This window comes from Rhinocladiella mackenziei (assembly GCF_000835555.1).
Source record: "Rhinocladiella mackenziei CBS 650.93 unplaced genomic scaffold supercont1.3, whole genome shotgun sequence".
Taxonomy (NCBI): domain Eukaryota; kingdom Fungi; phylum Ascomycota; class Eurotiomycetes; order Chaetothyriales; family Herpotrichiellaceae; genus Rhinocladiella; species Rhinocladiella mackenziei.
The window spans coordinates 915,413-927,790 of NW_013550602.1; the positions used below are offsets into that span (position 1 = coordinate 915,413).

General features: G+C 50.8%; 4 protein-coding genes across 4 annotated transcripts; all 4 read left to right on the forward strand.

Moving 5' to 3' along the window:
- Nucleotides 1–1,547: 1,547 nt before the first annotated feature.
- On the forward strand, nucleotides 1,548–4,118 carry Z518_03878 (uncharacterized protein; the record flags this gene model as incomplete). Its single annotated transcript, XM_013417586.1, has 4 exons — nucleotides 1,548–2,768; nucleotides 2,829–2,861; nucleotides 2,913–3,028; nucleotides 3,089–4,118. 4 exons carry the CDS (start codon nucleotides 1,548–1,550, stop codon nucleotides 4,116–4,118), a joined length of 2,400 nt encoding a protein of 799 aa, XP_013273040.1.
- A 2,434-nt stretch (nucleotides 4,119–6,552) lies between these two features.
- On the forward strand, nucleotides 6,553–7,469 carry Z518_03879 (uncharacterized protein; the record flags this gene model as incomplete). The annotated part of the gene is made up of 3 exons (XM_013417587.1): nucleotides 6,553–6,961; nucleotides 7,025–7,372; nucleotides 7,429–7,469. 3 exons carry the CDS (start codon nucleotides 6,553–6,555, stop codon nucleotides 7,467–7,469), a joined length of 798 nt encoding a protein of 265 aa, XP_013273041.1.
- A 1,263-nt stretch (nucleotides 7,470–8,732) lies between these two features.
- Nucleotides 8,733–9,410, forward strand: Z518_03880 (uncharacterized protein; the record flags this gene model as incomplete). Its single annotated transcript, XM_013417588.1, has 1 exon — nucleotides 8,733–9,410. One exon carries the CDS (start codon nucleotides 8,733–8,735, stop codon nucleotides 9,408–9,410), a length of 678 nt encoding a protein of 225 aa, XP_013273042.1.
- Nucleotides 9,411–9,971: 561 nt separating this feature from the next.
- Nucleotides 9,972–11,624, forward strand: Z518_03881 (uncharacterized protein; the record flags this gene model as incomplete). Its single annotated transcript, XM_013417589.1, has 1 exon — nucleotides 9,972–11,624. The coding sequence occupies one exon, from the start codon at nucleotides 9,972–9,974 to the stop codon at nucleotides 11,622–11,624; it is 1,653 nt and encodes a 550-aa protein (XP_013273043.1).
- Nucleotides 11,625–12,378: the final 754 nt, after the last annotated feature.

The window sequence follows — 12,378 nt, forward strand, 5'->3', positions numbered from 1 at the left end:
TGGTGATGTGGATATGGGTGTGTGTGGATAGCATACCCGCCCCTCCATCAGTTCATTTTTCTTCGACCTGACTAAAAAATTGCACCCAATGAACCGGATCGGTGCTTCGAATAAAAGCTGTAATCAGTGCCCCCCTGCAAGTGCATGCCCTGCATGTTCCACCCCTCAAGCCCTTTGGGAGGCTTATCGTCTCAATTGACGCCCGACTGATTCGTAGGAGCTAAAGTCTCTAATGCATCCCCGCGCCCGGAATCGAGTTCTGTTTCCCTTTAACCATTCTGTCACCGTGCGGGCAAGTCTCCCACAGTGTCAGATCCACCGTCACCCGTCAAACTTTTTGGTCCTTTTACGTACCGAGCGCTGTATGAATTAACGATCAGCCCCGAGATTACGTTTCTTACTGTACGGTCATGTCCTGTACAATGAATGCCCTCCAAAGTGGGAGCCTCTCTGATTGACTACCGACTGACCTGCAGATGCGCTGCAGGCGCCTCGGGGTTTTGTCCCCCCAGCCCTGCTTTCTCCTTCTGTCTCCATGCTGCTTTTTTTTACTCATCCCTCACACGTCGATCTCTAAATCTTGGGAGCTGACCCAATTTTCCCGGGGGCTTGCTCTCATACCATCCTGCACCACCACCAGATTTTCGTATATGCTTGCGGTCTCTCGCTCACTCGACTTACTCTCGCTCTTGTCCACACTCCCGTTTCTACTTGCCTCTCGTTGTTGCGCCTGGTCTTTGTTGTCCACGTTCGCTTCCACGCTATCAACACTGTCGTTTGGCCTCGCCCCCTTCAGATAATGCTGATTTGCCTCCAACGTGCCCCGTCCACCTCCCGCCCCAGTTGGTGCGAGACGCCCTCGTTCAGGCTCCTCGCCGCTAGATTTCCTTTTCTATCGACTCTGAAAATCCACCTGGGAACTTCGAATGCCTCGACTATTCGTCTGATCTTCGGGTTTCTTGCATAGTATTCCCCTCAGCAAGGCAATCAATCCCTATGGACTCCCCCACCGAACGCATGCCCATTGCTTGCGTGCACTGCGCGAAAGCGAAGGCAAAATGTGACAAGAAGGTCAGTCGGGCTCGTGAGGGCGAAGAACCTACAGCTTCTTTCGTACTGTGCTCTTGCTGCGGTCGAGACGAGTGAAGAGGATAGGGCTTGGAAAGAGGAAGACATCCCTCACCACTTCTCGACCCCGGTCCAGCGGCGACAGAAATTCTCTCCCCCTTACCTCTCACAAGGATTGAAGAGTCGATTTCCTGACGGTGAGGCTTATAGGTTCCGTGCTCCAGGTGTGTGAGCAAGCAGATTGTCTGCCAGTCTCGGGCTACTCGACGTTCATCTCACAACCCCAATCGCCGGAATCCTCTCCCGCGACCGAATTCTGAGCGTGCTCTACACTCTTCCGCCTCATTTCATGTGTCACAACTTTCTCAGTTTTCCGCGCCCACTCCAGGCGTTAATGGCGTATCACCTAGTGAGTAATCTGCTGCGTGCCGCAGATGATCCTTTCTAACTCGAGAGCAGATAACAGGAGCCCCCATGCCATGCCTTCCCACCGTCTCAGCCTACCGGATAATAATCATCCTGTACCTATTGCACCAGCCGTGTTTGGTCCAGAGATGGAACCACAGATGTTACGGAATGGGTTTACACAGACTCCCCCGGACATGGCCATTCCCATCACCCCAATGATGCCCCATATGCCACAGATGGAGAATTTCATACAGATGCACGGAACTCCCTACGACCACGAAAGTGACAACCATTTTCTAGCCATGAGTGGTGCTCCAACAAGCATGATCGATTTCGACACCTCTAATATCCTCACTGATTTCATGAGCCCTCCCGGGGCCATCCTTCACGACCCCAATGACCAATTCTTGGTGAATGGGAAGATGGGAATGCAAAGCCCTAACCAGCTGCCTTTACCCGTGCACATGCCAGACGGGTCGACCCCATTTGCACTGCGATTGGACCTAGGAAGTCCAAACCATCATATGCCATACAGACCTCCTGCAGGCCTTTCCCCTTCCAATTCCTCCACGACAAGTGGACTCCAAGAACCTGACGCGGTGTTGGCCGCACACCACGCTTGGCCCTTCTTCCAATGCAATCGTGTGGAGAAATATTCCTTCGCTCCCCCCAAGACTGCTGCCATCTATCTTGAAGGTCTTGCTCAAACACTGCGGAATCAGGCCACATGGACCGCATGGACTGTTCAACTAGATGAATCCTCGTTGGACATCTCGACCGAGCGAAAGATTGCTACCGACCAAATTGTCGGTTGGTCCAGAGAAAAGCTCCTCGCTATTACCCAAACATTTCTTCATAAGGCTTTGGATATCCACAAGGCCGACCACGGAGCTCGAGAGGATACCCCGTCAAGCCCTGGTTCCAGTCGAGATGCATTCTTGATGCTACCTCCTCCGGATGTCATGCAATATTTCTTGAGAAGTTATGTGGTTCGCTATGAGCCCTACTACTCATCAGTTCCCGCAGGACGACTAGACCCCAATGCCTTCATGCAATCTAATAATAGCAAGGCAGCAAGCTTGCTGATCCTCCTCATGGTCGCTTCTGGAGCTTCGGCAACCGCCACGGTCGAAGCCAGATACGTTGCCAGTGGCTTGACCGAAGCTTGCCGCCTTTCCCTCTTTGATATGATCGAGAAGGATGTTCTTCAGTCTCGTGAAGTCTTGGTGCTTCGATCAGCTCTCTTGTTTACCTGCCTCGCTGCCTGGTCGGGTGATAAATGGCACATGGATGTAAGTCGTCGATCTTATTGAAAAAAAGAAACTTGACGTCCTGTCTAACCGGATGACCAGATGGCCATGGGCCAACGTGGCATGTACCTGGCAGTAAGTTTTCGTCCTAGACTTCCAATTATCATAGCTGACTTTCTCTCTCAGATGCTTGCTCACTCGGGGATGCTCGAGGCCGCTGACTCGCGCACCGACATCGACAAGTGTAAGCAAGATCCAGAAAAGGCATGGGCAGATTGGAAAGAACATGAAGGCAAACACAGGTAAGATTTTCTTACCAGGATTGTTAGCAAAAAATTTCCGTGTTGACTAGGCCACAACAGACTCGCACACTCTTGGGTTATTGTTGATCAAGAGATGAGTCTCTTCTCGGACACAACCCCATTGTTATCAGTAGTCAACCTCCATGCGCCCATGCCGGACTCGGATGACCTTTGGCATGCTGAATCTGCAACCGACTGGCTCGAATTGTTCGAGAAGGTTCATGGCTCAACATATCAAAGTCCTGCATCAGTACGAGACTTTTTCACCAGCTTTGTCGATGGCGACCTTGCTGGCAAAGAGCTGTCACCGACTCAACTTCGCCTGCTCTTGCACCCCCTTCAAGCCCAGGTGTGCCAACTACGTCAATTCATCGCTTGCCTCCCTGACGGTGGCAGCCATGCCAAAGCATCTCGCACCGTGTCCAAAGCCGCGACCAAGGCTCGATTAGAAGAGATCTCTTCTCTTCTGCAGCATTGGTATACGATCAGCAAGCAAAGTTTCTCCGGGAACAAGGGGACATGCTGGACGACGTGCGCCAACCTTATCATGTATCACCTAATCTCTCTCAATGCCATCACAAGTTTCAAGGACATTGAGCAATTTGCACGACGCGAGGTCGCCCTGGGCCCGTTCCGATTCGCATCTTGGCTACAGATGCGTTGTATAGACCAGCCTGAAGAAGCATATTTCCATTGTGGACAGATCCTTCGCCTGATCCGGTCAATGCCACGACCAGTCCGACCACCGTGGTGGTCTGGTGCTGTTTATCGCGTCGCATTGACGGGTTGGGCAACCAGCATGGCGGGAGGAAGTGGACGCTTCTCGCCCACTCAACCCCAGGCCGAACCAGACAGGCCATTTGCCATTGATGACCTCACTCCAGAAAATGAGGCCATTTCCCGGTACATGAAGTACCAGGAAGGCACGCCGATGTTGTCGAGGTCAGATGGGTCTCTGGCCCCAATCGAGGTTCCTTCCAATGTACTTCAACACTGTATTGAGGTACTGGAAGATGACTCGTCGATGCGCTTGGCGGATGGCATCAAACGCAAACTTCGACTGTTCATGGCAAGCTGGAAAGATCATTGAGGACCTCTCACCTCGAAGGACTCATTCCGACTCATGTGCTGCAGTCCACTCCAACAACCCCATCTCACCTAATCTTTCTTTCTGCATTATCGTGCAATCTGGCGTGATGTTACCGCCTTGTATATATGATATATAATGTCTTGTTATGATGACGACGGCATTTTGGCGTTCTTGAAGGCGGGAGGATAGAATGGAACCTAATGAAAAACCGGGTGGGCGTGGGCGTTGCAGTTCATGGCAATAATGTCATGATTGACCTCGCTCCCAGTCTTGCGCCAGTAAGGCTAGTGGAGGGCGAAGTGCAGTGAACGATATCCTGGAGGACATGTCTGTGGGTTGGCATATTCCCGAAGGAGCCGTGGATCGATGGTGTACTTGACGGCTTGACTTTGGCCCTTGTGTAGCTTGAGGTGGTCTGGTTACCCCCCGTTGGAAGTATAGCAGCGGTCCGGATTGGCCACGTCAATGAATGTTCCTCTGGGAGCATATCTGTACGAATTGAAAGAGAAAACCAGGAAAAAAGTTTCGATTTCCACTACAGCGACTGCGAAAATTGCCTCCTGAGAAGCTTTGATATCTTCTGGGCAAGAGCTTGGTCTTTATACCCTTTCAGATGAAACCAGTCTGGGGCTAGGGAAGACGGAAAAGGAGAAAAAGGTAAAGGTTGGCACAGGCCTTTTTAGTTTTGACTACTGTGAAGAAGCCCCGACTTTGAAGTTGCAGTCCGAAGCAAGAACAAGGGTCAAGCTGGATTAGCAGCACATCTGATTTGAGAACATGGCATGGTATGATACTAGAAAGACGGGTTTAAAATTCGATGAAGAGGTCGGACAGTCGGACATGGCCTGCCGATATCATGGTCTCTGAGCTAAGGACAGGAATATCACAGCACGTTTTGGATCTAAGGGCCGGTGAAAATATGGGGGAGATGAACTGGTGCCAAAACCCTAAAGACTAAACGTCGATCTTGTTGGTTCGTTAGGAGACTGGAGTTGGTCCGCGGCTGAAAAGGGTGTGGTTGTTGAAAGGTGAGGTCTTGGGTCGGAGGCCACACTGCCAGATGGAGCAAGTTGGGAGTTTATGACATGGGCCAAAAAGCACCGGAAACAGGGGGGAGGACTGATTCAGGATATATCTATGTGGAGTATGAACACAGTGCCATACACGGTACAGAGTCTTATATTGATATTGGTATACAAATAACTGCATACAGCCTTGCGATGGTCAGAGCACTTGGGACGCCTCAGGAGGGTGGTGGTGGTGAAGATTGGATACGAGGTACGAGGGCAGAAAAAAGAGAGGGCAGCATGCGACCTACAGCTGCATTGGGGAGCGATCAATGGGGGCTGGGAAAAACGGGAGAATATCAAAACCAATCAGACCTGCGCATGCTTTAGAGCGGATCATAACTAAAATTGGAAAATGAGCAACTAGCGCCGGACTCTGAAATCCAGATATGGCATATTGCGTATTCTTGATACCGTCAGGTAATTTATCACACAAAACTCCAAAACCACTCATCTGAGACACCGCACAATAGCTAGCAGAGTAGAGTTTGACATTCCCTAGGATTGGCATTGGAAGAGAAGGGAGATGTATGGAAGGATCAATAAATCATCTGGACTTCCTGCGTGGTGACGGGGGATGAAGTAACAACTCACCAAAGGCACAGTATATCGGGGTCTTTCTCCATTCTCATTACACTGTACATGAAAATCGCTGTAGACTTCCAAGAACTCTGAGGTCTTTGGGGGGGGGGGCCGGTCAAGACCGAAGGGAGTGTTCTGTAGTCACCCCTTTTACCCCCCATTTTTATCGAATCGATAGAACAAATGTGTGTATCCTCTTATCTCAGAATCGGGCAGGACAACAATAATAAATGACACCAGCCCCCAATATCTGGTCACTTATTGACGGAACAGTGTCGCTCTCTCTATATCGCCGGTTCCCCCCCTGCCCCGCAGTTGATGGGAATGGGAAAATCTTCGTGTCTTCACCGCCTCAAAGACTGGACTATTCATCTCATCAACCATCGGTGAGGTTGCCAGCCCGACCCAAAATATCCACCACTGCAAGCGTAGAGTAATTCCAGCGTGGCTGTCACAGCAGGTCACCGCCGTTCCTGAATCCAGACTTTCTCGCCGGGCTCGCAACTCCGAGCTAGTGTCGGGGAGGGGGTTCATTGTCGGATTGGGCGCGCCACACACGGTCACCCTCACCCCCTCCCCTTTTCTTCAACTGTTTGTTGTTTGTTATTATTCTGTTCCTTGTTTTTGGTCGTCAGTGTCCCTATCCTTCAAACTCATCCTCGTGCAGTTAGTATCGCTGCCAATCATCTCATCCACCCTATTCATCATCCACCGCCCAAGGCATTCTCACCTTCAGTAACCCACCTCCATTTAGCTTATACCCATCCTCGTGTCCCACATTCAACATGAGCACCAAATCAGATATCCGCCTTGACGGCAAGGTCGCTCTCATCACTGGGGCTGGCCGTGGCTTGGGAGCTGGCCTTGCCAAAACCCTGGCTGAGCGTGGTGCTGCTGTGGTCATCAACTATGCCAACTCCGCGAAGCCGGCTTTGGCAACCGTGGCTGAGATCGAGAAGATGGGCGGCAAGGCTGTTGCCATCCAGGCCAACGTCTCCAAGACCCCGGAAGTCTCCAAGCTCTTCGAAGAGGCTATGAAGGCCTTTGGCAAGCTCGACATTGTCATCAACAACGCCGGCATGGAGTCCTTTTGCCCGACCCTCGAGGTCACCGAGGAGCATTATGACCAAGTCTTCGGCCTCAACACTCGCGCTCAATTCTTCGTCGGTCAACATGCTCTGAAATACCTGAGCGGTAAGTCGCGCTCATCTCAACCACGATCGGGACCTCTTCCAGCTGACATTCTTACTTACCAAGATGGTGGCCGTGTCATTATGATGTCTTCTATTGCTGCGGGGTTGGGTGTTGCTAACCACGCTCTATACGCTGGATCGAAGTCCGCAGTGGAGGGTATCACCCGCTCTTTCGCTGCCGACGGTGGCCCCCGACGCATCACTGTCAATGCCATTGCCCCTGGCGGTATCAAGACCGACATGTTCACTCAAAATGCTTGGCACTACTCTCCTGGCGCCACCAAGGATACCCCCATCGAGCAAATCGAGGCCGGTATTGCTAAGCTCATTCCTCTCGGTCGTTGCGCTGTTCCGGACGACATTGCCAAAGTTGTCATGTTCTTGTGCCACCCGGACAGCGAATGGATCAATGGTGAGCTAGCTCTCCTCCCCCTCTGCAATTGTCTGCTGACACCACCATTTTTCCAGGTCAAATCATCCGTCTCACTGGTGGTAGCGCCGTTGCATAAATGCTTGTCTCTCGGACATGATTCTGGTCCGTCGATTGGGCTGTTCGTTACAGATATAATTTTTGGCTTCCAAAAGCGTGCTTGGAAGAGTCAGAAAGTTCTTTGCGGTTAGCAAAAATTGGCTGTGTAGAAAGCCTTGTTTACGGGATCTCTTGAGCGGAAATAAGGGTATTCTCAAAGACGCACAGGTAGATATGAGACGCATCTAAGGGCCAGGATATGATCAATCGAATAGATTTTCTCTTCCCCTTTTTGTTGGGAGCGGACACAAGAGCCTGACACGTGACCACGCATTCTTTTGCGCCTTCTGCCTCCAGTCCGCGATGATATTCAAATTCTACGTATTCATGTTACACCGGCTTCGATACCACTAACGATGTTTCGGAACATGGCATCGGACATTGCTGCAAAGTTCCCCGGTGGCATCATTCTTTCTGAGTTGCCTACGGGCCTCTGAAATTCTCCAAACCCAAACAATCAAGGACGGTGACACCAGCCTCCGACAGACCGATAGCCTGCTCTATCAGAATTTCCCACCGGACGAGCGTCTACTGTATTCCCAACCGACTATCCCAACCTCTTTGAGGAGTCCGTAGCGACAGGAAACGTGGAATGCGGATAAGGGAAAGCTCTGTAAACCAACACGTGGGCATGAGCATAGTGAACTAGCTTCCCACACTTGAATCTTCCCGCGATCCGGAGCTCCTAAAGCAAGCGTCGATGAACGAGGAGTGCCCCCTTCTTTGACCAGGCTGCCGACCACTACCCAGGGCCTCATATCATCCCACTCGAGTAGTCAAATAGGCGGACTACCCCCCCATCCCCCTAAACCAAGTTCTCTCGGGAGTGTTATGATCTTGTAACATCCTCGCTGTGGCCGCCTCTTGCTCAATCCAGTATTACTACTACTACTGGTTGACAATTGCAGGCTCCTTTACGACCTCAATCCTGATATCTCCTCGGATGGCCACGAATACTTTGCAATTTGAATGAAAGACGTTGATGCACAAAACATGCTTTTGATAAGATGACGTGTGCCGATGTTAGGATTGAATCCAACCATCTATTTGACACAATATCTCCAAAGGGCGTGTTTTAGCCTCGACCATATCGATACGACAATGACTCACAGTAAGTGCTGCATCAAGGCCATAACTACCCTGTGGTGTGTACCGTCAGACAATTTTCAAAATCTGAACAACTACCTCTGCTCAAAGAACCCTTCCATCGACACCCTAAACCGTTCAGAGTAGAGGGGGGAAAATGGAACACCTGATCCTGCACCAAGACCCTATCTCGGCCAACTGTTACAAAATAAGCCTCACGGCGGCGCTCCTGTCTATTCCCCTCGAGCATCGTTCCTACTCGATCATGAAGGGCGAGACCAGAACTCCAGAATTCCTCGAGAATGTTTCTGCCTACGGACGAATTCCCGTTTTACAGATCGGTGGCTCGACCTTCCTACCCGAGAGCAATGCTGCATGCTTCTACTTGGCGGAGAAATCGTCGTCGTCGTCAAACTCGACATCGTCGCCAACTCTTATCCCCGACGACCCACTGCTACGCGCTGAAATGTTCAGCTGGATGTTCTTCGAACAAAACCAGCACGAAGTCAACATCGCCACACTACGGTTTTGGTTGCATGTCCTCGGTGAAAAGAACCTCGACGGTACTCGACGTGTGCAGGTTGATGGTAAGGTCAAGGCTGGAAAACAGGTGCTGGATTATATGAATGATCACCTTGCTAAGAGCGAGCACGGGTGGTTTGTGGGTGAAAACATTACCCTGGCCGATATCTGTCTTTTCGCTTATACTCACATCGCTCATCATAGTGGCTTCAATCTTGACGAGTGGCCTGCTGTTCAAAAGTGGTGCGAGCGAGTCAAAGGCGTCCGCAATTTTGTTCCGTTCACGTTTTACAATGGTCTTGGTGGATCATGAACATCTGCTTCATCATCGATATGGGTCTACCATTTTCTTGATTCAATTCACTGTCGTGTGGTTACACTGACGTTCTTTCCCACCTTTTGCTCCTGCGCTGGCGCTTCACAGCGTTGTGGATTTGCCACGACGATCGAAAAGGCCAAACAAAGAAAAATGCAGTTGCGCACAATGAATGTCAAGTCCTTTCCTTGTCCAAGTCTTTGACAACACCTACCTAACAAAGAACATCATCCTTGTCTTTCACCCGTCCCCTATCTTTATCCCAGTTTCCCTCGTCATCATGGTTCGAGCAACGACCTTGTCTCAGGGACGGACAACAAATTTTATGACCTCGCTTCCTAAAGCTCTGTTTTGGTGTCTGAGACGCTCGAACAAAGTGGGCGCAGTTGGAAGAGTTCAAGTTGCCGCAAACTCGTCGAGCTTCTGCGACCCTCTTTAAAACTGATCAATTTTATGAGCTAAACTTGACAGATATTCTTTGATCCAACCTTAGCCACCTACTCGACCCTCGGTCCACGACAGCACCTCCGATTCAACCCAGCAAAGAGATACCAACCAATGCCTGCGGTAGTCCACGTCCCTCAGCCGCAGGAGCGGGGCCCAAGCGCTGCGATTGATCATAGCAAAGGCTCAAGAGCAAGGAAGTCCACAGCCATTCGAGCTTGGTATAAGAAACGATTTCCCAGTTGTATTAAGGCCAAAGTCGACGATTCACCTGAGCTGCCTCGATCCATGCCGATCGAAGAGTTCCTGTTCCAGCCCGGTGCTGCCGCTCTGACTTCGCGAAACCAAATGAATTCCAGCATGACCAATGCACGGGAAGCAAAGTCACGGTCGAATGATACGAAAGAAGCCCTCCGTGATGCACGAAATGCCGAATGTTTGATCGAGTTGCCGCTTCATAGCAAATCATCAATCCGTAGTCGGTCGAATACGTTTGACATGCAGGGAGTGTCTAGGAATGAGACATCGTCACCTTCTACCCTCCCGACGCACTCCCAAGTGAACGACCCGGAGATGACGTTGATGCATACCAATCAAGCTGGTGAGTACCTACCACCTCCATCTTCGTCATGGAAAGCTCGACCTCGGCCTCGTCGCGCAAATATCAATTCTCCTGACGACTTTAACCGATTCCGCTCCGACATTCAAGGCAGAGTCGAGTTAGATTCACAGCCATTGGCCCCAGGAAGAAACCATGCGAAAGTTCCCGAAAGCGAAGACGTGGTATTTGAGCTTGACTACGGCGCCCGACCACCACGAGCCTCAGCATCCCTGGCCAGGGTCCTACTTGAATTACCTGTATCAGCTACATCAACAGGTGGCCTTCCAAAACCCGGTGCACCTCTGCCTATAGACCCAACTCCAATCCCCTTCATTTCAAGCGTGGTATCATCAGATAAGGAGATTGTACCCGACGATCAGGGGGCTCGGAAGTTCACAACATTTAAAGCATATCCTGGGGTGCCGAAGCGGAAGCCTGTGCAGGTGAGTTATGTTCCACCCCTCTTACAAGCCGGGTATGCGAACGGCGTCCCTCCAGTCCTCCGAGCCAGTCACACTAAGCAGTTGACTTCTCAAGGAGATAAATCAACTAACAATGTTTTGCGGCGAGAGTCGGAAAATGGAAGAGGGAGCCGAGCACCCTACTTGCGGCCCTCGGTGGACTTTCACGAAGAAATGTTCTTGAACTCGGTCCCATCACAAAGCATTTTGAGCCTCCCGGGACGTCGCCATCCGAAACACCATGAATCACGGATCCCTTCGATGGACTTTTCAACAGAAAGATTTGGAGAAGAAGTGATTGCTATGCTTGGCAATTTCGAGGAAGAAAAGAAAGAAACATCTGCTCCAGCGGCGGTCGGAGGACAGCCTCAGTCCCAGTCTCAACACCGTGTGTCGCCTATCTCATCAATGGATAGGAGAGGAGCAATTCACGAAATGGAAGCATGTGGTCTATGTCGACGAGGTGGAAGTCAAGCAATGACAGCTCGATCTGCGACACGAGAGATTCGGCCGGACCAGAATTCGAACCCGGTAAGCCCTGTCTCGCCTTTGTCCAGTGGTACTGCTCAAGTAAGTTTTCTTGAATACAATTGGCCTCGTTTTAGCGAAATGCACGAATATGTGGATCCGGCGGATGAATATAGTCGACGATTCCGAGATCGAAGACGCGAAATTCGACGAGGAAGAGAGCAGGCTAGAACATGAAAAGGCCCGGGGAAACTAGTACTATACACAGGCTGGACCTGGAACGGAATACAGTGCTATGCGATATCGTCAACCAACTTGGCTGGAATAGAATGATCGGTCGAACGGGGAGATTCCGAAGAAAAGGGGTCACATGCGCAGGCTTGAATAACGGAGGTGGATCTGGCTCGATCACATGCTTGAAGAAATGCGAAGAAAAAGAGGCGAAAACAGACGAAAGCGGGGCATGGAAAATCTAGAATTTCTTTGATGCTCTGACCGGGGCTGGCTGCCAAACTAGTTTAGGCCAAGGAGAAGCATTGGGCGTTTGCCCCTAGGCTTCAAGTACCTGGAGCATGGTTGGGGAGGCGCCTGATGGTCATTGACTTTGACAGCCCAGAAGATGTATTTATTACTTATTATCATTAATTGTTTTATCTCTGGCGGTGATGTCCCTGGAACAAGACACAGGAACACACATGCCGATCCCTGGGGTTCCAGTGTCCATCCCTTCCCGATTGATGCATTGGGAATCGTCCACTTTATCCATTTCTTCCATCTGCCACAGCAAAACCCCCATTAAATGGTGGTAAGGACCACCCCCCCCACGTTCTGGGTACCGACTGATATGCCGTTGATAGCCAGTGCAATAGCAACCTGCACCATTACCAGCTTGTGATCTAAGCAGCTGAGGTACCAGATACTTTCCCAGATCCATCTCGCCTTCTTTGTCGACTCGTTGCTCTTTTCTGTTCTTGTCCATATAGCCGGACAA